The sequence below is a fragment of the Pseudorca crassidens genome, chromosome 18 (genome assembly GCF_039906515.1).
Source record: "Pseudorca crassidens isolate mPseCra1 chromosome 18, mPseCra1.hap1, whole genome shotgun sequence".
Classification (NCBI taxonomy): Eukaryota; Metazoa; Chordata; class Mammalia; order Artiodactyla; family Delphinidae; genus Pseudorca; species Pseudorca crassidens.
The window spans coordinates 45,847,949-45,872,628 of NC_090313.1; the positions used below are offsets into that span (position 1 = coordinate 45,847,949).

A 24,680-nucleotide genomic window follows, 5' to 3' on the forward strand; every position below is an offset into this window, starting at 1 on the left:
AGGAACATCAGTCTTGCTGAGTGGGGGCAGAAACTCCAGGCTTACCCGACGTAGCATGGGCATATATGCTTACCAAATTCCAAGAACCAGAAACACAAGAAAGACGAAGCCAGACCAGACACCACAAAGCTGTGACCGTTGGGCTCAGAAGTCTGGGATTTTTATGAACCAAGGAGGAGCATGAAGGGGAAGTGATGGTCCAACTGGCTGTGCTGGTAGGGGCTGTTGGGGGCAGAGGAGGCTGCTGAAATGATCCGCTGAGGGATGACAGAGCTGGCTGTGGCAATGGGAATGGAAATAAGTGGAGATTGAAGAGATCTGGGGCCGGTACAAACTGCAGGGACTTGTAACCATCATATGAATGGATGAGGAAGGAGGCAAAATAGACTCTGAGCACTATTATATGTGAACACTCGGATGGCGTCCATGGACTGGCCGGCTTTTGCCAGTTGAAACATTTACTGTGTTTAAACAGTCACATCCTGCACTGAGCCCTTGTTTTAAGCTCTTCAAACATCCCTGAGGTAAGTGGGGGAGTTATTTCAATCCTCCTTTTTACAGATGAGAGAACCAAGACTGGCAAGGTTTAACCCTAAGCAGGAAACGCAACTAACCCAACTAATTGGTGCAGAGCTGGGACGAAAGATCAGTATAGTCCTCATTACACAATCCAACGAAACACGAAGATAGCTCAAAACTGTCCTAGTGGCATGTTTCCAGCCTAAGTGGGACAAAGTTCATACAAGTTTATAACGTGAGCTGTGTTGTAAGGTGGTTTGTTGATAATGTCCATTCCAAAAGCCAACGGAAAGGTACCAGTATGCTGAATCATTAAAAACATGGATGTGCAGAACTCAAGTCTTACACCTTTCTGAACAAAATACCCTTCACAGATGCTATTTTTAGACTAAAGTTTTCCCAGCATAAAGTTTTAAAAAGAACAATCTGTCTAAAAAGCATGTAAAGAAATTCATTGACAAAGGTTTACATGTTTTAGGACTTTAATGTCCTTCACACGGTCAACACAAAACACTGACAATGGATGAACAGTAGGGGAAAAGACTCTTCAGCAAAGATACTCCCGAGCTCACGGCATCACTGGTCAAACACCAGAAAGAGAACAGTCACGTGAAGAAACAGTAAGGGAATTTAACACAGATTTTTAGTTTAACAGCATAACTGAAAAACAAAACCAACCAACCAACCAACCAACCAACCAACCGTTCTACCCACTGAAAGGAAAGTAAAAGTGAATCAGGGAGCTTCTAACTCTTGTGAAGGAGCTTAAAAAGGGAGAGGGGAGGGGGAATGGGAGGCACACAACTGTTGAGAACGTAACACTCTAATGCACAAGGTCAGGGATCCTAACAAATTCTCAAAGTCTCAACATATACCAACAAGAACCGTATTATTAGAAATATAAAGGCACAGAGATATAAATGCATAGAGATATAAACTATTTGGTATTAAAAACAGACCTTGCTATATAAACATATAGTAAGTCACTTTTATCGCTTTATGAGAATAACCGTATAAAGAAAGTCCAGAAGACCCCACTGCTGTCATCTTGCAAAGGATCAAAATTCAGCACCTATAGGGCCCCACCCACCCTCCATGCTGTGTGTCTGTTTGTCTCTAAAAACAACAACTTGCAATTTGCATATACTTAAACCCACAGGCAGCTTTGAATATGAGATCTAGGCAGAAAAAGTAGTAGCAAAGAGAACAGTAGCTAGAATTTGGTAGAAAAGCAACAGAAGACTTTTTAAAAGCTTCCAGTTCAAGTCAGAATTAAGGTTAAGTTTCAACAGCTTGGGATAGCTGTGGATGTTTTGCTGTTCTCTGGAAAAAGAAGAGAATCTATCATAAGTATGTTCATTCGAGAAAAATACTGTGTTTGTTTAGTTTTTTTTAGACATGCCCAAGTGACTTTCAATTTTGTACACCTTCAAGGGCAGAGTGTATATTGGTTAGGATGTGCTCATAGCTGGTGCATCTCCAAAAAATGCTTCATGAAGGCTGCCAGCTTCTGACATCTTCGATGGTGACAGCCTTATGCAGAGAGGCCCGAATCCCTCCCACGGACCCAGAAGAACCACCGATGCAGCCGTTAAGAACAGGAACATCTGGCTGATCATCAGGACGACCCTCCTTCCCGTCACCACCTCCTGCGAGAGTCACGGCACCTGAGGCCATCGTGTCCAACCTCCCACCTGAAAGCCCCCGCAGGTGGCCAGGAGTGTCACACATCTCAGTCATTAGAAAATTCCTTTCCAACGCAGTGAAGGACCGTCACGCTCACAGGTAACCTAGGTTAGCTCAACTCTTCGATGAGCCTGCCGTGCGAGGAGCAGGGAGCGGGCAGCTATTCTCATGCATGAGAACATACATTTTTCATGGAGCTGACAGATTTAACTACTGTCTCTGACGTTCGGGGGAGCAGCAGTGTCTGTTCTTACACTGAACAGGCTGTGCCAGCTGCACCAGAGATGGGATGGCACCCTTTGTACTGTCAGAGCAGAGATTTTCAAAGGAAATTTTGACCAAAGCTCCTAGAAGGTGTGGCCCCCCCCATGCTCCCAGCCGTGGAATCGCGCTAAGGGGCCTGTAAGCAGCAGCAGGAGCATCCCTGTAACAAACGGTCTTTCCCAACTAGTTACAATAACTGCTACTCCAGGATGGGCAGGCTCCTAGATGTGTCTCCTTCAGCGTCTGAAAACTAAACCAATTCTCTGACAAGCTTCTGGATGGGACATGTACTCACCTATGCCCTTTCAGGGAGATCATATTGAGTTCAAGAGCTTTGTCGAGAAATCTTTTTTCTAAAGCATCATCTCCTTTGGTGTTGCCAGTGTGGAATGGAATATTCATCTTGCTTCTATTCTGGGGCTCCACTGGGCATCTGAAAAACATGTTTCTTCTTCCAGCTATTTTTCTGCAATGTGCAACTGCCATTAACACAGCAACAGAAAAGTTTTAAAAACCATTTTCCAGATGCAAACAAGAGATTAAAAAAAAGATCTGTGACAGGACATTTATAATTTACTTAGGGACACCACTCTTGCATATGGAACAGTGACTTAACATTCCCTTATACAACTCAGACTTAATTTCCAAGAGCCTCAGTTTCCTCATCTGAATATTAGGAATAATAATAATATCTCCATTTCATACTAGTTATGACAGTTAGTGGTATAACATATATGAAGCTTCCAACCCATGGCAGCCACACAGCAATGTGAATGACCCTTTCTCTACAAGGCTGCAGAGAAAAAAAATAAGTTGGTCCGAATAGTGGTGGTAAGATTTAAAAATAATGAGCAGCAGCTTTCAAAGCACTTAAAACACTGTATTGTCCCAAGCTGTGTGACCTTGAACAAGTTACTAAATCTCTCTGTTGTGCCTCTCTGATGTGAGGACTAAATGGCCACAAATTCTCTGCAGCCCTCCCAGCAAGGGGTGGGGTCTTGTACTCCACACCTTTTGAATCTGGGCTGGCCTTGTGGACTTGCTTTGACCAAGAGACTGCAACAGGAGTGACGCTGTGCAACTTTCAAGCTGAGTCCTCAAGGGGCATGTGGCTTCTATACCTGCACTCTTAAAACATCACTGCCATGTAAGCAATCCCGAGCTAGCCTGCTGGAAATAACAGGCCCAGCCAACAGCTAGCCAGCAACAGCTGCCAGCTGCCAGATGAGGGGGGCCATTTAGACTCTAGGTGGATCACCAGATGACTTTGGTTGAATAAGTGATCTCAGATGAGACCAACAGAAGGAACCACCCCCACTGAGCCCAGCCCCACCTGTTGACTGAAAAGAATCCTGAGCCAAAGAAATGGCTGTGGTTTTAAGTCACTGTCTTGAAGTGTTCTATGATGCAAAAGTAGATAACTGATAGAATTCAGAACAGCGTCTGGAACACATTCAATGCTATGTAAATATCTACTGAAGTCAATAAATTTGTCTTTTCATTCTCCGCAACTTGCACAGGGCTCATACAGACTCTCAAAAATGAATGGGTCATGTTTCATCTAGGATACGTTAGGATTTGACTTCAGTTTCTGATTTGGAAAGTGAGCAAGCCAAAATTATCTTCCACTGACAACCAAAGGAGACTAACAGAAGAAGAGCTGACATGCTATTCTGGATAACAAGGAAAATATGTAATAACTCTCTCCATTTTCTCAAACACATCCTGTCTTATTCTTCCACTTCTAAAGGGTGGGATTCATTAAAAGTAAACAGCACAGGGCTTCCCTAGTGGCGCAGTGGTTGAGAGTCTGCCTGCCAATGCAGGGGACACGGGTTCGTGCCCTGGTCCGGGAAGATGCCACATGCCACAAAGCGGCTGGGCCCGTGAGCCATGGCTGCTGAGCCTGCGCGTCCATAGCCTGTGCTCCCCAATGGGAGAGGCCACAACAGTGAGAGGCCCGCGTAACGCAAAATAAATAAATAAATAAATAAAAATAAATAAATAAAAATTTAGTGTCTACTCTCTTTGATACTGCGCTGCCTCAGGCTCCCCAGGTGACAGTCCAATCATAGAGCTGGAGCAGCAAAAAGGACACATGATTTAAGGGGAAAAAATATTAAAAGGGGGAAGAATTAGGAACCTGGATTTACAAATAATCTGTATTTACAGTCATCTCCCGCACATTTACCCATCCTACTGTGAACGTAGATGGTATCATCACAGCAACAGTGTCATAACAACTAGAAATTGAAGATTAAATTTGCACGGTGCCCGAGAGTGTCCCTGCTGTGGGGCTGAGGGAAGGAAGAAAAAGATGAAGGGGAATCAGCTGCTCCCAACCTAGCAAGACGGCTGTGGAGGGAATTCAAATTCCACAGGACAAGCGCTGTGGAAGCACAGAGCTGAGCAAGTACCTCTACCTGAGGGAAGATTGATGGTTTCAGAGGAAGGGAGGTGGGAGGGGTCAGGACAGGGGGAGACAAAGGAATGGCATCTGGCAGAGAGCTGTCTCTGCCAAGGCACGGGGGACACCAGCAAGTTCTCTGCAGCACCTGGGGTGCTGGGTGCCTGGCTGGGGGCAGGACTGCAGACCGCAGAGGGCCCTGCGGACACGCTCTCCTGGAAACTGGATCGATTGGATCCTGGAGCAACAAGGAGCAATCAGGTCTGCACAACAAGGAGTTGTGCGTTTTAGAAAAAGCACTAGGACACAGGGGCTGGAGGGTGGGGACACTGGGGGAGAGGCCTGCTAGAAAGCTCCCACAAAGAACTTTCTAGGTCAACAGAATTAGGGCTCGTGACCAAGACAGGGACACTGGGGAGTTTCAAGCTTGGGCAGTAAATGCAAACGCCAATAGGGACCCAACGGTCATATAAATGAGTATAACAGGCCCAACATGACAGACTCAGCACAAACTCCCTACGTTACCTGTTAACTGTGAGGGCCCGTTCTTTACTTCCACAGAGAAACAGTCTCCCTTTTGCTTGAAACATATGGCCCTCCCAGTCTGTTTCTCCCACTTTCAGAGACACGGGGATTATGAAATAAGACATCTGGATTTAAATCATCTTCCCATGTTCCAGTAAGGGCTCAAATTGTGTGTTTTAAAACCTGTGAGCCACGCCGGGCACTGCCGTGGGCTGTGCTGGGCCACTGCTCCCAGGCGTTATCACTAAATCCCAGAGCGAGGGCAGCGCCTGTGGCCTGAATGAGTTGAGGGGCAGGGAGAAGGTGCCAGGCTGACAGAGCGCTGGCAGGGGGCCGGGTGGGTGTGGAAGCAGCAGGTAATCCTGGGACTACAAAGCTTCCAGGCCAGAGTCTGAGCAGCGCTCCCCAGGGAGTCTATCAGGGAAGCTGATAAGGATGGTTGTGACTGGAAAAGCAGTGCCACAGTCAGTCCTAGAAATTTAGGAAATCCTGAACTAACAGGGCTACACGGGTTTCTTGACTCAACTTCCTAGAGCGTCTCAAGAGCTCCGGTGAATCGTGAACTCCCAAGACGATAATTCATACAGGAACAGTTTTCCCCAAATGCATGTGGCTGAAAAACCCCCTGCATCTCTGGGATGAGTATTCTAGAATGCCCACTGAGAAACCCCAGGACTCCCCTAGGTACCAGAGGGGTGTGTGTGAGGGGAAAGGCACCACCTCAGCGCGAAACAGCATCTCACAAAGGTGGTGAGGGTTAGGAGGGCGCAAGAAAACCGCAGGCAGTTGGCAAGCGATGACAAGACGCTCGTTTCAGTGGTGTCTGCTCCAAAAGACAAACCAGAAACAGGAAGGGCGCGAAGAGTGCATCCTGTGGTGAGAGAAGCCCGCAAAAGAGTCACTAGGCCTCTCCTGACTGCCTAACTTTTAAATAAAAAATTAAATTTGCACACGATTAGGAAAACTAGAGTAAAAATATAAAGATCTATTCCCTTCCATAGAGGTGGTTGCCCTTAACAGCCTTTTGTGCATTTTCAGGATCAGATACACAAATGTGTATACGTGTATATATGCGTGTTTCCATATGTACATATATACATATATAGTATTTACAAATACAAACACTGTGGGTTTCTAACTGGAATAATAGACATGTCTTTTTCTACACCTGCTCTTTTTCCTTTTAACCAGATGATATATCAGGTCATATTCCCAGTTTGCTCACAGACCTTCCCCGTTCTCCACACACACGTTACTCCATACCATGGATGGATCCTAATTTCCTTCATCAGACCCCTCCTGAAGGACATCCGGGTTGTCGCTAGATTTTCCCCATTACATAAGTATCCCTCATTGGACTTGCGGGTGCCTGATTTTATGCACACTTCTGTGCAAGGCAGAGTACTGGCAGAGGGCAGGTGCCTAGAAGTAAAAGTCTTTGGACAAAGAGCAAGAGAGTTTTGAACTTTGATGGACGCTGCAAACCTCGCTCCAAAATTGAACACTTTTATTATACTTAACATAGGCAAAGTGTGCTTGTTCCCTCGTCTACACCAGATGTTATCAGTCTTTAGAATTTCTGCCCATCAGAGGGGAAGAAAATCCCATGGTTTTAATCTGCATTTCCTAAAGAAGTTGGCCCCTCTTCATTTGTCTAGTAGCCAGCTGTGCTTCTTCTGAGTTGTTTGCTCATACAGGTAGAAACCAGCCCCTGCCTTTTTAAAATTTGGTTATCCTTTTTCATTTATTTGTGGGTTCTTCTCTATATCAACAGTAACCTTTATATGTTAATATACTACCAAATTTTTGTGTCTGTCATTTTGTTTTGTTTACGTCTTGAACTGTAGAGAAGTTTTAAATTTTCATGTAATTAAATATCTTTTACTTTATGGCTTCTGAGTTTTATGGCTTACTTAGGAAGGCTTCTGTACTCCCTACACTTACACCAAAATTCTCTCCTGTATTTTATATTTGCTTCTTGCAGTTAGTTGCATTTGCACCTTTTCGACTGACTAGAATTTGTGTATGCTGTGATGCAAATATCTAATTTCTGTTTAAATGAATTATCAATGCTTCAATCAGTCAATTAGACAAAACGTCAAGTTAGACTGTAAAACTGTCTAAGTTAAAATACAATTCTCAAGTAAACAGGGACCAGTTTCTAGACTTTTACACCGATCTGTCTTTCCCTCTGCCAGTGGCTTTATATGTTAATAGATCATATGTTAACATTATATCTTATTAATGTTAACATATATGTTTAAAATGTTTCATCTATCCTTTTGCACTAACTTTTTCAGGTGAACACTGAACTGACTTCTAGGTTTTTACTAATTTTTGTGACTATTGCAAATGGGATTTCCTTGCTTTTAGTGTTATTTCTGGAGAATGGGAAAGTAAATGACTTTTACATATTTTGACACAACTGATCACAATTCTGAACATGATCCTTTCTAGTTTTTCCACTGATTCCTGCATTTGGGAAAAAACAGTCATTATCATCTGTGATTTTTGTTGTTTCCTTAGTAAAGGCCCTGGAATCGGCCCTCCCCTCGACTCTCCCGATATTCTTTTCCTGCCGGATCCCACTTCCCCACTGCACCTGACCCTAACCTGTCTGCGCTGCTGTAAAACACTGTTTGTTCACAGGGTTGTGATGACAAAAAAGTGTATTCATATCTGTAAAGCGCCAAGGGCTCTGCCTACTTGATTTTGGGGTTGTCACTAGACACATCACATGCTTCCCTCTCTTTCCTAAGGCCTGGACTCCACAAGAAAGGGAGAAAAGGTGACCTCATATCTGGATATGGATTTTGTCACTTCACGAGATTTATCATATTAAAATTAATATCTAATACATATTAAACACTATGTGTCAGGAACATGCTAGGTGTGTTCCATAAGAACCACAAATAATATTAACAGCTAACCATTAAGGAAATAATTAACCGTTAAGGAATAACCATTAAGGCTGTTTTAATTTTAGCACACCGGATATATAAGGGGGATAAGTTCTAGTAGCATTAAAAATTAGAAAGAGTTACCAATTCTAATAGTAGCTTTTCCTTTTCGACCACTTCCCAAAATTATAGTTCTCTTTTTCTGTCTAGCAGCTTTGCATGTTTCCTTCACCGATGGAGAAGTTATCCACTGGTACTGAGAAAGAAATGATAAATATGCCATTTAAGTTACAGGTAATTTAGGAGGGTTTGATCTTCATTGGAAATTAAGATATTTTAAGTTAATAAAAGGTCTTCAATCTGCATTTCTGGGAAGCTAAATTAAAGCATCACACAACATTTTCAAAACCAGAAAAGCCATTTCATTTGACTAAAAACTTAGTTTTAAGATGGCAGAAAGTACCTTGATAATTTTCTTTTAAGAAGGAAAGAAAAACAAGCCATTAAAGAGTAATTCTTCCGAGAGAATTAAAACATATTATATACCTCTGACTTAGCACTCCTTCCATTCTGGAGACCTTTTTTGATAACTGTTTTCATCACAGAATGATTTAAAGTAAAATAAATTGAAATTAGAGTAATTATTTCCCAATGAGTGGCTACTGCCATTTAATACCAAAAGCCAACTAATTATTGCTCTTCCCATAAAATTAAATATGAAATCTACATTATGTAATTATACACTTATCTCCCCCTTTGTGTATTCTAATTTCTTCCTCAGAAACCTAAGATGCCATCTTGCAGACTGCCTCCAGTGGCTACTATTTTGGCAGCAGCAAAGGTCAACTTTAAACATTTTGCATCTAAAGTGGCTTTAGATACCTTTGGATAGAAAGTACAGTCTGAGCACTGTCCAGACACTTAGATACCTAAAGGGCATCTAAGATAACAAACCAAAGTCCTGATATTCCCTCAAAAGCTGCTCCTCCCATCAGCCCCCTTCTTCTAAGTGATACCACCCAGTTGCACACATAATCATCAACAACTTGTCTCCTTGTTACTATTCCCTGCATACCCCACATCTAATCTATCGGCAAGCCTTGTTAGCTACACCCTCAAAACACAACCTGAATTCAACCACTTTTCACTTGCTGCAAAGTTCCAACCTAACCTAGGCCATAAACATCTCTAATTTGGACCCCTGTGATAGTCTCCTAACTGGTCTCCCTATTTGTCTTTTTTATTCCCCCAAGTCTATTCTCTATACCAGGTCATCTTATTCAGATACTATTTGGATCATGCCTTTTTCCACTTCAAAACCTTCTACTCATATAGAATAATCCACATCTTTACTCTGGCCTTCAAGACTTTACAAGAGCAGACCCCTGGCTAGCTCCTTGACCTCACGTCATACCACATCTTCTTCACTCAGTACTCTGGCCACATTGGTTTTCCTTAAATACTCCACCCACCTATATGCCTGCATACTCATGGGCTCCTTGTCCTGGAATGTGCTTACCCCAGATCTTCCATGGCTTGCTCCTCTCTTCATTCAGGTCTCCGTTCAAATGCCACTTCTCCAGTGAAGCTGTCCCCTAACAAACCTGTCCAATGGAGTCCTACCTGCCCCCGCTCACTCTCTTTACATTAAGATATTTTTGCACCTCCTACTATCTAAAATTATATTACTTATCTGTTTACTCATTTCTATCTGAACTCCTTCACTAGAATGTAAGCTCCACGAGGGCAAGACTTTTGTGTGTCTGGTTCACTGCTTTATCCCTAGTGCCTAAACCCGTATCTGGCACACAGAAGATATTAAAAAAAATTACTTGTGAATCTGACAAATGAATAAAGTACTCCTTGCAAGAATTCAGAGGTTGCACAAGAAAGAAATAATGCTCTTGGTGGAAGCAGGCTTAGTATCTAGGTCCACCTCTGTTCAGACTAGGGATAAGAACAATTTACAAGTATAACTCACTTTAATTAGTAAATTACCTGCTAAAAACATAAGTGCAACACTAGAAAAGTACAGTTGACTCTTGAACAACATGGGTTTAAACCTCGCAGGTCCACTGGCACAAGGGTATTTTTCAATAAATATGTACTATCGTCCTACACGATCCAAGGTTGGTTGAATCCACAGATGCGGAACCACTGACTATAAACTTATACCCAGATTTTCAACTGCGTAGGGGTTGGCACCGCTAACCTCACGTTGTTCAAGGGTCAACTGTATACGAAGAGGAAAGTTAAACACATTAAGTTTTAAAAACCGTCAATACATGAACAAATTCTTTTTGTTTTGCTATGTGTTAATTTTTAAAAAGTGACCAAATACCAACAAATGGATATTTTCTTACATCCAGAAAGAGCAGAGTTCTGTTGGTTTCAAGGGCCTTTAGTAAAGCCTTTGCTCCTTCACTGGTGAGGCCACACTGCTGCAGGTCAAGTGTTTTTGATGAAAGACAAAAGGTCACTTAGTAACTCTACAGATTTAACATAGAGACAACTCTCATTTTCTCACGTGTGGAAGAGTCCTGCCCAAGACAAGTCACGGCAGGTTTGTAATTTTGGGTATGGAAAAACAAAAGAAAGGTATACGCACACATATAATGCATAATCCAATTTAAAAACCTCTTCTTGGATGTGCAATGATAACCCTTGCTTTAGTACCAATAAATCATCCAACATATTTTACAATTACAGAACTGAAGAATAACTGTATATATAACCTGTGAGCAAAAAGCATCACAAAATGAATCTCACTTCATAATTAGCAAGGGCGGCAGTGGCACGTAAACCTCACAAGCAAAACCTGGTGGAGCTCAGAAATGCACTGCATTCTTTTGATCATGATCTGCAGCTCCAAATCACACTTGAAACTAGTTAAAAGGGGAAAACAAAATAGAAGAAATGTAATAACTGTCAGTTTTAGAGCAAAAAAGACAAGTCTAAGAGGATACAAATAATAACATATTTAAACAATGTGTGAATAGAGAATACATACTAATAACAAATTCAAGCAATGTGTGAATACAGAATACATACTAAAAACCTATCATCAAAGTATGATGGCCAAGAACTCTCGCGGTAAAAGGTCAGACAAAAACCAGAGCAAATGATCATGACTTCTAGTAGTCCTGGGGCTGAACAACCTACTCATTTAAACAAAAGGGATCATCACCAAAGCACAGGTATTAAAAACTATTACATGAAAGGAAACTATCATGAGTCATTTATTTAAGTGTTGAGTGGACCATCACATTAAAATAACTGGAGTCTTTCAACACCCCATGACATACAGAAATAGCAAGTCAGACATATGGATCTGACAGGATATGATACAACCCCTACAAACTCTCACTACAGAAGAATGGACACACGGTGTAATTAACCAACTAGCCAAATGAATACAAACAGCCAGTAAACCTCACCAGGAAATCAAATGAATACAAAATAAAACAAAATGTGGTTATTCTCCTATCAGATTAAGCCAAGATTCTGTTAAGAAAAGTCTTCAAAATGTCTATACCCTTTTGATGCAACAACTCTCTTTCTAAGAATTTAACCAAAAGAAATAGTCAGAGATATAGGTAGGGATATATATCAGAGTACAATTTGTAACTGAAAAACTGGACAAAGCTTATATACAAGAATGGATAATCTATGTGCACTGTGGCATATTCATATAATGGAATACTGAACAATCACAAAAAATGATGCAGGAGATGCAAATTTACTGACTTGCTAAAATGCTCATACTAAATTAACTGAAAAATGTTATAAAATTTGGAGTAATCCTACTTGCATAGAAAATGGAGAGGTACTCATTTTTGTAGTTTTACATTTTTTTACAAGTGCTACAAGCCAGTGTTTGTGAGAGGCAGGCTTCACATCCACTGTTGGGGTGTACTACAGATTGGCATAGCATTTCTGGATGGTAATTTGGCCATGTGTATCAAAAGTCTTAAAAATATGTCACACTCAGGTCATTCCACTTCTAGTTCCTTATTCTACAGAAGTAATCCCGATGGACACAGAGATGTATATACAACATATTCACAATGTTTCTGACAGGGAAAAACAAACTGTCTAAATCTAATGGCAAAGAATTGATTAAACTATGGGACATCAATATGATGCTATACTACATGATACATCATTAAATGAAAAAAGCAGGAATACGAAATAGCAAGTATACTACAATTTTATTTTTGTTATCCCTAAGTGTACAAAATATATTCATAGAAAAAAAAAGACTGAAAGTATATACACCAAAATGAACAGTGATTATGTCTGGGTATTAAGATTATAGGTAATTGTTCTCTTGTAACTCTGCATTTTCTACAATGAATATATGCAACTCATAGAGAAAGTTTACAAGCAAAATAAAACCTATCAGAAAAATGAGGCTTTAAAAAAAATTCCTATCACGACAGTATCATGCCAAAAGCTAAGCATGTATCATATTAAAAATTCAATTATTTTCAATTTTAGAATTTACTTACAAGCCACAAATCCTCACTAAGAGATTCTGCAAAAGCACTTGCACCCAGGTCACCAATGAGCATGTCGCAGTTCAGAGTGATGCGTCTCAAACCAGCCATACAGTCAAGATCAGGTCTCCTGGAATGAAGACTCTCAGCCCAGGTTTCTTCGTGCCTTCTGGTAGTCTGATACTTCAAAGCTTTAATGGGACAAAATTAAGATGCTTCAATAAGGAAACAGGGTGTGCCTACTGAGTATGGCTCATTATGTCAGAGATTTACACACACACGTATCAAGCATATGTGCCAGGAGCATCAAGCTGAGAAATTAAACAGTCAGTTCTGCTTTACGAGTCCAGTGACCCACATTCTAGTCCATCAGTGATTAGATTCCAATCACTGGATGACCTGTTTCTGGACAGTTATGTAAAGTTGGACAACTCAATTACAGTCTATGAATTATTTTCCTGATCTTCTAAGTCAGGGAATTGGTTCTAAATTCTATCATTGCTGAGGCTCTAAATGTCATCATTCTGTCCCCCACTGGTCTCCAAACACCTGACTGGGCAACCCATAAGAAAACGTTTTAATATTCATCTTATTTATTAACAAATTATATACATGAAGTTCTATACATATAATGTATGTACATTATAAACCACACAGATATTTTAAAAATGATACAAAGGCAAATAGGTTCTAATATTTTCTTTTCCTAAATCTAAGGCATTATTTTATTATTATTATTATTTTTTAATATTTATTTGGCTGTGCCGGATCTTTACTTGCGGCATGCCGGATCTTTTAGTTGTGGCATACGGGCTCTTAGTTACGGCATGCATGTGGGATCTAGTTCCTTGAGCAGGGATAGAACCCGGGGCCCCCTACATTGGGAGCGCAGAGTCTTAACTGTTGGACCGCCAGGGAAGTCCAAGGCATTATTTTAAAAACTATTACAAAATAGATTTCACATGTTACCTAGGGTATGCACACAAACTTTAGAGGCCTGGACTATGCAGAGCCAGTTTGATGTGCCTTGGGAAAATAATGGTTTGACATTTAACCACACGTACTGTCTCAAAGACATTCAATTCTTTATATTCATAAAATAGATTATGGTAATAGGGAACACTGACTTTAAATGAAAAAAGTCTTATTACATTCTTGAAAAAATAAAAGACTCAAAGTGCCTTTGACACTCTAAAACAAAAATCATTAGTGTCATTTTTCTATTAACAATAACTTATAAAAGCTGCAAGCAGAAATAACAGCAATCACTTACACAGTGCTTATTAAGTGCCAGGCACTATTTATACAAATTAGTTCATTTAAACCTCATAATGAGGCACAGAGGTTAAGTGATTTGTCCATGGTCACTAGCTATGAAATGGGAGAAAGGGAATTTGAACCTAGGCCATTTGGCTTCGGCACCCAAGTTCTTGACTGTTTTCAACCGCAGGGGTCAATGCACTTGCCCTGTAGAGGCTCAAAGAATTTTTCAATTTTTAAAATCTAAATTTAAACATTTCCAGCTTTGCGGGCTACACAGTTTCTGTTGCAACTACTCAACCCCACTGGCGTAGGGTGAAAGTAGCCATAGCTACCATGTAAACAATGGGTGCGACTATGTTCCAAAAAAACTTTCTAAACAATGGGTGCGACTATGTTCCAAAAAAACTTTCTTTACCGGGCGACAGGCTGGATCTGGCCCACCAGCCATAGTTTACCTATCCCTGATCTGCACCATCAAACTATTAAAAAGGCTTCATGTCAAATTATTAAATAACTTTAGGCCTAAATACAGTCATTATAACCACTGTAAAGTTGGTAAGGCATTATTTTAAAAACTGTATTTACAAATTGCTGATGTAGTTATTTTATTAGCTTATAAACTACAGCAGCTAATAAACACTTGATTCATTTAAGTCTTGAAGACTATAATGGCATAGTTTTTTGACAGTATCACAATCAATGTTTTCAGTAACTAAAACTACATAAAAGTATTATTATGTATTATATATTAAATCTCTTATTTCTAAAATTAAGTGGACTATCTTTACTAAATGGTAGAATCCCAAACTGAAAACTGGTCATATTCTTTCAACAAAACGAAAGCTGCACTCACAGGTATCAAAAGACAAAAATTAACTGCCATTTGTACCAATATATTAATGTGCTTCAATCACATATGTTTTCATGAAAGTTCAAACATAAAAAAATCACCTTTAAGATCTTGGCCATGTGATCTGCTCCCTGCCATGTCAGATTACACCCCGTGAAGTTTACTGTCTTAAGAGTGATAGAGTTCTTTACACCTTGACAAATAACAGAAAAACACACACGCACACACACACACACACACACACACACACACAAAATAAGATGAAGAGCCTATACATTTGTCAATCTTGACTTATTTGCTTTTCTTGAGTCAATTGGAGGTTTATAGCCACATTCTTAAAATCATTAACTACAATCTTCCCAAACAGATAATTGACGAACAGATGCATTCTAAAACTTGTCAGTAACAAAGTGTTATTCCAGTTAACAGCAGCAGTTTAATTCTATTTAGATACTAAAACTGAATACACTGAATACTGCAAACTTTATTCCTAACCACTCAGTAAAATACTACATACCTTTACAGACATAGGAAAAAAAAGAAAAACCTAAAAATCTTAAGACTCTTCCTATTTTCATTTCCAATGATACATGCCAATCTTGATGATCAATCATCGAATTAAATGTCAACTATAAACCCAGTATTTTATTAGCTGCTATGCAGTATACTAGAGCAATAGAAGAGAGAGAACCTCAAACCCTTTGTTCCCTCAAATTGAAGGCAGGCTTCCTGACCCCTCCAGACCACTACTGGACACAGGGAACACACACTAATATTTCAGGACCCCAACTTACAGTCACCTGCTTTGTGATTACTTCCATGACACCCCCCCACTAACACCACTGAGTTTGCTGCTCTTACGGGACATGACATATATTTCCTATTTTAACACATACCACAGTTTATTATAATTATGACTGCAGATACATGTTCTAACAATTTAAAGATCATCATGACTTTTTTGTTCTTTACATCTTGCTATTTCCCTTCCCATAATATTTCTTGAAGAGAAACATTAAAATACAGACAAACACAAAAAACAGAAAATATACAAAATGTGTGGTTTGTGGCTTAACACAAACTTAAGTAAAATTAGTTCTGACAGTATCCAGCATGACAAACTTCCATGGTACAAATGAAAATGGTCCAAGGTTTGAGCAGGCACAGGAGATAATCCAGGCATGAACAACACCAAGAAAAGGTAGACATGGTGTGTAGGAAATCACGGTGATGTAACATGGTGTGTAGGAAATCACGAGACCAGTCTGATGGGAAGAGACTTGAACAAGACTGAAACTCACTTTCTAAATCTCCATCTCCAAGTGGACAACTCGCAAGACACACGTGCACCAAAGTGGCCGATTTATTCAATCCATTTAATGGGGAGAACAAGTTTAAAATTTTATTGGTTTAGTTTGCCCCCAAAGCAACTATCAAATGTTGGCAGGACACAATGAAGGCTTACCTTTGTTAACATAGTTAAGTCTTTCTCTCTCACAACTACCCCACTTAGCTCCAGGCTCCTTAGCGCACACGACGCACTTACACAGCATTTAAGAGCTTTACACAACTAGAAGGTCACATCTTTATTTCTAATCGCAGGAACACGACTTCTGTAAACTTTATTTCTGTCACAACCTAAACCAAAATTATTGTAAAATGAGTGATTTAAACCATATATTTTATCATCATTAAAAAGCATCTAAAGGGCTTCCCTGGTGGCGCAGTGGTTGAGAGTCCGCCTGCCGACGCAGGGGACACGGGATCGTGCCCTGGTTCAGGAGGATCCCACATGCCGCGGAGCGGCTGGGCCAGTGAGCCATGGCCGCTGAGCCTGTGCGTCCGGAGTCTGTGCTCCGCGGCGGGAGAGGCCACAGCAGTGAAAGGCCCGCATACCGCCAAAAAAAAAAAAAAAAAAAAAGCATCTAAATAAAAAACAAAGCATCTATTCTGTGCTAAGGATTAGAAACGACTCCTGCCCTTAAAGCCTTCATTAAGAAGGGAGATGTATAAACTCAAAATTTCAATCACATGAGATAAAGAACCATAACTTTTATGCACAGAGGTTCCTATGGAGGCAAAAAGTTATATCTAAGTGACGGCTTCATGATAACCCTGAAGTACAATCTAGAAAGATGAGAGTATGCAGAGTTGGAGTACAATGTGCATTAACTGCACAGGGAGTATCTGTGCAAAGACACTCAAGCCTGACACCTGCTGGGCACATTAAATACTGCAGGTGGGGATGACTACAGGCCAGGGGTCCAAGTGTGAGAAGAGACAGAAAGGAAAATAGAGATGCTGGCCGAAGCAAGCCTAGGAGAGAGCATGGCTTGTATCCCACAGGTGATGAGGCCTGGGGCTACCACTGGCTGAGTAAGGGTGCCTCCGCTGATTAGAAAAAGGCACCCCGCTGCTGAAGGACCGATTAGATAAAGGGAGTGATCACAAAAAGCTCCCCTTCCTCAGGGCCAAAGAGCCCCATGAGGCTTGGCCAAGCACAGTTCAGACTACATGCCTCTGTGCAGAGCACACGCTGGGAGGCTAGTATGCACTAACTCGGTGTGGCCAAGCCATTAGCAGCATTATTTTAAGCGTATGTTTTTACGTTAGAAGATCACTTAAACTGAGTAGGCAGATAAACAGAGGAACGGAGCCCAGGGGCCGTGAAACCACCCAGGAGCTTCTGCCACAGTCCGGGCAAAATGTAATATGGATGAAGAAGCAAATTTAGGAGGAGGCCAAAATCTACAAGCTAGCCCCACTTGATGCAAGACATAAAGGAAGTTCAGTGAAGGAACTCTGAAGAGAATGGGCTCAACAATAAATTTTTGTTACATTCAATGTAAAATATGTGGCAAAATTAAGTACAGTGGCCTTTTAGGTCCCCTCCAGCTGTAATTTCTTTTGATTTCTAACTTATTACTCTGCTTAAGTAAAGTCCCTTCAGAGGTACAGAACAGTTCCTACACCTGAATGGGATGCAAAGAATGATCTGACTTCTCTTCACCAAGGGGATGAGTTGAACTGTCCTTGTAGAAGAGATAACAGATGGTGTGAACCCCAGATCCTAGAAAAACGCCAGGCACACAATAAGTATTCAGCTTTTTGAAAACAAATGAACAATCATTTCCTATCCTAAATCTTCACACCCTTCCTCTGCTGGCTACTTTCTCTCAGCTTATAAACATCCTCAAATATACTCACTTGAGAGGCCCACGCACCGCGATGAAGAGTGGCCCCCACTTGCCGCAACTAGAGAAAGCCCTCGCACAGAAATGAACACCCAACACAGCCATAAATAAATAAATAAAATTTAAAAAATAATATATATACATACACTCACTTAAAAAACTCTCAGACCCATGATTCTTTGTATCGTCTTGTGGGTAACCTAAGTATCTCCCATGCCTTCAAACACCTGTCCTCCCAAAAAGCCCAGATCTGAACCTTGGGCCCAGACCCGTCTACCAGGCCCCTCTACAGCACTGAAGATCAAGTAAGATCCTCTCCCCACCCCCAATCCCTTCCTACTGTGCTCTGTATCTCACAAAAAGATGCAGCTGTAAACTGTCACCCAAGCTTGCTGCCCTTCCTTTTCTAGCTGGTCACCAGGCCCCACCCATTCTCTCTAGGATCTCCAAAATGCAGTCCAACCTTTTATAACTTAAGTGGGACCTTTAGATTACAATTCACCCTGCACCCAATCAACTGCCTTCCACATGGAGGTCCGAGTGAGCCTCTAAACCAGAAGTCCATCTTATTGTTTATTAGGGTTTCCCACAGCCTTCAGGATAAACATCCAAACTTCTGACAGGACAAACAAGGCCCCTTTATGTTTGTCCCCACTAGGTTTCCAGTATCAACTCTCATTTCTTTCCCAAACCCTGAGTTCCAGTCCTGTACATTAGTTTTGCCATATTTTCTTATATTTCTCAACCTTTGACACACTGCTCCCTCCTGCCACCCCAGGAGGTTCTACATATCCTTAGAAGGGATGGCACCTCCTCCAAGGAGCCTACCCTGAACTTTCCCTTTTAAGGTTCTGTGCTCTGCAAAGGGGAAAGGTGGTGGGGAGGGATAAATTAGGAGTTTGGGATTAACATATACACACGGCTATATATAAAATAGGTAATCAACAAGGACCTACTGCATAGCACAGGGAACTCTACTCCATATCCTATAATAACCTGCACGGGAAAAGAATCTGAAAATGAATGGATATATGTATAACTGAATAACTTTGCTGTACACCTAAAACAAACACAATATTGTAAATCAACTATACTCCAATATAAAATAAAAATTAAATTAAAAAACAAAGATTCTGTGCTCTGCAGCACTAGAACTCACTTCTTCCAGAGAACTGACTACTGTGCTTGTGTTTACCTGCTGCCCAGTAGAAGGGGAGATTACCTAGGGCAGAAGCATCGTCTCCAGCAGTGCTTGGTTCTGACAACTCATTCAAGCGCCAGGATACTTTACACACATAAGGTGCTTAATTAATTGTAAGAACCCTCAGAAAGAGTGGTTTTTAATGTCATTTTACAAGTGTGGGGATTGCAGTTCAAAAGTAACCTGCACAGGCCACAGAGAGCATAAGCCCTGGAATTCAAACCCTAAGCTGCCTTCACACCGGTGCTCTTTCCACTATATGATATGACTATTGAAAAAAAGATTTTTGGGGGCCTCCCTGGTGGTGCAGTGGTTGATAATCTGCCTGACAATGCAGGGGACACGGGTTCGAGCCCTGCTCTGGGAAGATCCCACATGCTGCGGAGCAACTAGGCCCGTGAGCCACAACTACTGAGACTGCGCGTCTGGAGCCTGTGCTCCACAACAGGAGAGGCCGTGACAGTGAGAGTCCCACACACCGCGATGAAGAGTGGTCCCTGCTCTCCGCAACCAGAGAAAGCTCTCGCACAGAAACGAAGACCCGACGCAGCTAATAAATAAAACTAATTTATAAAAAAAAAAAAAGATCTTTTTATCCTGAGACCTGTTTTAGTGGAAAGGAAATGAAGCTGGCATATATCAGTTTCCTAATCGCTTTGGTCTGTACCAGGCAAAGCCATTCAACACACCAGGTAGCATCTGTGCAACCATTAACGACGCTCCAAACTGTGCTAAGTGTTCTACATTACAGAGTCTACAAGCATTAACAGAGTGAGTCCTTGTAACCGCCACGGAGAGTGGGTCCTGTTAAGCCCATGCTACAGATGAGTACACTGAGACCTAGAAACCTTAAGGCACTCGGCCAGGGTCACCGAGCTGGCAGGAGTCCTAGGACGCACGCCCCGTCTAGTGCACGCACACCCGGGCACTGGGCACCGGTTCTAGTGCCCAGCCTCCACCTTGCACCATCTAAAACCCCGCTTCGCAGCGCCCACACGACAGCCCCCGGAAGCGGGAACTACAAACCTGTCTCGCCCAGCTGTGCCTGGAAGAAGCTCTGGATACAGATCAGGGGCAGAGGGTGCTCAGGGGCGGCACCAGTCCAGCCCGCGGAAGCGGTCGCCGTTAAGACCAGCAGGCCCTCCCGCAGGCAGAGGCACTGAGTCCTGCAGCGCGCACAGGTCCTCACAGCGCGGGAAGAAGTCGGCTGCTGTGTCGCAGCGCAGCTTCACCGAGTGATCACGGCCCGAGCGCGGCTTCGGGGACGCTGGCTGTGGACACGATGCCCACACCCGCCTGGGGTCCCCGGCTCGCCTCCCGGCCCCTCGGGCGCTCACCTCCCGGCGGCTGCGGCCCCGCAGCGTGCGCAGGACCCGCGTCGCAGCCAGACGACGCAGGGCCACGAGCCCCAGCTAGGCCAGCCCCTCCATGCCGCGCTCCCGCGCCCCCTCCCGCGGCGAATCGCCGGCCCTTGGCGCCAGCCTCATAGCCCTCCGCGCGCGGGGATGCTGTTCAAACCGGCGGCGGCTCCGTGGGGGCGGGACTCGAGGACGACTGCGCGCTCGCCGTGCGTCCGCACGCAGCCCCGCCTCACATGGGGACGCGGCCTGAGGAGCAGGGGCGGGAGCTTTGAGACTAGCGCAACGCGAAAGGTAGGAGGTGTGGAGAATTTGGATTTACAAAAAGCGTTTGTTGACTCATCCAGTGAGACATGGTTGTATCAAAAATTTTAAAAGTAGTAAAACTCCCAATAAGTGTCTGTGCTCGCCCCGCCCAGGAGAGAGCGTGCACTCCGTGAGGGACACATGAGAGGCTGAGTGAACGTCTGCCTGTGGTCCCTTACCTAGTGCAAGGGTGTGTGAATTTCTGCGGTGAGCTCTTAATTTCTGTAGTTTCTGCTGACTTGACACGGTGGTTGGCAAATGGTGACGTATTCCGTGCATTCACGACATGATCGTGGTTACTAATAATTACTTTGTTCTCTCTGTGCATGTCTGTGTCCTAATATTTTCTTTTTATAAGAACACCAGTCATATTGGAATAGAGCCCACCCATTTGACCTCATTTGACCTCAATTACCTATTTAAGGGCCTTAACTCCAAATACAGTCATATTACGAGGTATTGGGGGTTAAGACTTCCACACTAACTTGAGCAGGACACAATTCAGCTGATAATAGAAGGTAAGAGTAATTTAAGCAAGTAACTATTTTTTAAAGTGAGTTGCTTAAAGATATGAATTTACTCAAGAACAAGAAGAAGTTACATAACACTGTATGTTATACAAAGATATTAAATTAATCATCATACCATCCTGTGAGATGGGCATTAAATTAGACTAAGCAAGATTAAGCAACTTATCCAGAATTGTATAGTTGGTACTTTCCAGAATTTAAACCAGGCATTTTCCCAGTTCCATTCTACATTATATCTTCCTTTCATTATTTGAAATGAATTTTGAGTCTTCATTTTGCTTAGTTTCTGAAGTTATATGGGGATAGAATGGAGTTGGATATTTTCAGTGACATTCACACATGGGGAAGGAAATTGAGTCCAGAAGCTTCCGTGATGTTTCCATGGAGAATGCTAACAACAGAACCAGAAACACTGTTATCCTTTTGGTTCAGTCATCTTTCGTAACACACTACAATAATTAATTTTAAGAAGCCCAATGTTTTCCAAACTTTCACCAATGGGCTCTGTGGGATCCTCTAATAATATCTAAGAGACTTCTTAGTTTCACATTCCAAGCCACTTAAGACCAGGAGTTCTGATTGTTCTTTGTGAGAAAATCAAGTGACAATCATAGCTCGTAATTTAGGATGGTTTCTTCAGGGCCCAGGCAAAACCTAATACACAGTAATAATCATTGTTAATTGCATCTTTGACAATGATTAATCGGGTATCAAAGAGGTCTATAAATTGGGAGAAATTATGATCAAAGAGAAACATAGGCCACAGATGCTCAATTATTTATGAGTTTAACTTTGGTTAAGCTAATTTTCCTTCTTCTAGACAATTTCCAATTCATCTCTGCAAAGAGACCAGAATAACCACCTTCCAATACAAAATTTATTGTGTTCCTTTAATTAAGAGCCTACAGTGACTTCGATATTCACTCCACGAAGTTTTGCTATGAGAGAAAAGGAGCCATTATATTTTGTCTTGAATTAGATATGCCACCATACTTGACTTAGCTCATCTTACTGGAAGCACGGTGAGGGCAGATCCTACAGTCTTGTCTTATTACATCCTCTACAGAATAAAACCAAGGGAATCACACATAGTTACAGCTAGAAAAACACTTGTTCTGGGTTGATATTTTTAGCCTTTACCACCAAGGCTTTATCACCAAGACCTATCTTTAGAGTCTCTAAACAGAAGACCTTCTTGCCTTCCGTTTTCACATTGACTAGGAATGTAAAGGGAAGAACTGAGAAGTAGCCATAGTCTGCTAGCAGCCAGCCCACATAACCCATCTACGGAGATACTGTTTCTTTCAAAAGATATAAACCTAAGAGAAAGTCCTAGAGTTTGTAACAATTGTGCATAATAAAATTCCATGAAAACCTAGAAATCCAGATACAGATCAGTAACATATTGGTTAAATAAGCTGTTATGTTCATGCAATGGACAAGTGTACAGACATTAAGCAGAACGAGATACTCTTTTCTATTAGATTTTCTTTTCACTGAACTCATCAGTGCTGCAAAGACAATGTTACATAATACTTTTTCTTTAAGATTATATCAGGCATCTTCATCTTGTCCTATATTTATTGCCAGTGTTACTAAAGTTTATCATTTACCTCTTTCTCTTTTAGATATATAATTTCGTCTTACTATGGAAGCATTCATCAATCCCTATTTTACTATTTCATTTAAATTAGAAATGAATATTGAATTTTATAAAATATCTTTGGGGGATATTTCAAGTGATTGTATAGTTTTGTTCTCTTTTGACCTTGTTATATGGTAAATTATATTTTGTTATTTTATATTATGCTATTTATTATATATGGTATTATGTTTACTAATTACATTTATTATATTATAATTACATTATAATTAAGGTAGCATTTTGTTTCAGATAGACAAAACAACCAGTGGGATAGGAAACATCTTAAAATTAGAGGCAAGAGCATAAGGGATTTGAGATTAAAATAAAATGGACATTTTGGGTCAGTAGCAAAACTTATTCAACAAAAGTGGGAAAATATGGCTATCATTACTACATTCTAGATACAGCAACTAGTTAAAAGTAAAAAAATAATGAAACTGTAAATGTATCAGAAACCTGGTAGACTTGAAATAAATTATTCATGAGGATCACCTTACTAAGATTCAAAGAAAAAAAGGATACATTTAATTATATAAGAATTAAAATTTTCTTCACGGCAGAATGCACTACAAAGGTCAGAAAATAAGCAAAAGAAATTGGGAAATATAGTTAGAAATAGATATGCTTTCTTTACAACTTTTGAGAGAAGCACATGCTTTTTTCTCCTTTAACCTGTTATGTGGGTATTAATCTATAATGTAAGTGCATGGTTCCTTTCCTTTAACGTGTAATGTGAGATTTAATCTATATGGTAAGTGCATGCTTCCTTTCCTTTCATCTGTAATGTGAGTGTCAATATAGGGCACTGTTTCCAAGCGCAGACTTTGGATGTTCCTGTACTGGTCCCATCACTGACCATTCACAGAAACTTGCAAATGTTACTTTACTTTTCTGGGGGTTAAAGTCTTACCTAAGAAATGGAAGGAAAATAGAACCTTCCCCCAGGGATAATAGAAGGCTTAAAGAAGTAAATATGTAAGTGACTTAGCACAGTGCCTAGTACAAGAGAGATCAATATAAGTACTTATCAATTTTTTAAAGAGACAGATGAAAGAAAGAAAATGTGGTGTTTTCAATCTATTGATATATATTCTTGACATTAAACTACCTTTTCATTCATTGGATGACCTAACTTGCTCATGCTTTTTCTTACTCTAGTGAACTTGGGTAGCTAATATCGTAGATCAAAATTTTTGCTTTTATACTTACAAGTAAATTTGACCTGTAAATTTATTTTTCTTTACAGTCCTAATCTATTGTCAGTATTAGGATTATATAGACTTCATAAGATAAATAAAGGAGCATTCTTCCTTTGCTACTCTCTAGAAGTTTTTCTTTATTACTACTGATGTTATCTGTTTAATAGAAGTTTGATAGAATTCCCCACCCAAACGATCTGGGTGGGTCTGTTATTTTCTTGGTGAAAGATTGTAAACTATTGACTTAATTCCTTTACTGGTGAAAGAACTCCAGCTATATATTTCTTCTGTGTCAGTTTTGGTAAACTCTAGGAGCCAGGAAATTGTCCACTTT

General features: G+C 41.1%; 2 protein-coding genes across 2 annotated transcripts in view; one reads left to right on the forward strand and one right to left on the reverse strand.

Annotated features, from left to right (window-relative positions):
- Nucleotides 1-411: 411 nt before the first annotated feature.
- LOC137211236 (centrosomal protein of 78 kDa-like) lies at nucleotides 412-20,530 on the reverse strand. The gene is made up of 8 exons (XM_067713516.1): nucleotides 20,335-20,530; nucleotides 15,015-15,106; nucleotides 12,813-12,983; nucleotides 10,665-10,742; nucleotides 8,446-8,557; nucleotides 6,122-6,272; nucleotides 2,765-2,902; nucleotides 412-1,842 (listed from the first exon to the last, which is right to left on the reverse strand). Exons 2-8 carry the CDS (start codon nucleotides 15,030-15,032, stop codon nucleotides 1,698-1,700), a joined length of 813 nt encoding a protein of 270 aa, XP_067569617.1. The 5' UTR covers nucleotides 15,033-15,106; nucleotides 20,335-20,530; the 3' UTR covers nucleotides 412-1,697.
- A 268-nt stretch (nucleotides 20,531-20,798) lies between these two features.
- The window catches only part of LOC137211235 (uncharacterized), a 52,444-nt gene continuing 48,562 nt past the window's right edge, over nucleotides 20,799-24,680 (forward strand). Inside the window, exon 1 of the mRNA XM_067713515.1 lies at nucleotides 20,799-20,960. Within this exon, the coding sequence (XP_067569616.1) occupies nucleotides 20,814-20,960 (147 nt within the window). The 5' untranslated portion in view covers nucleotides 20,799-20,813. The remainder of the gene's footprint in view (nucleotides 20,961-24,680) is intronic.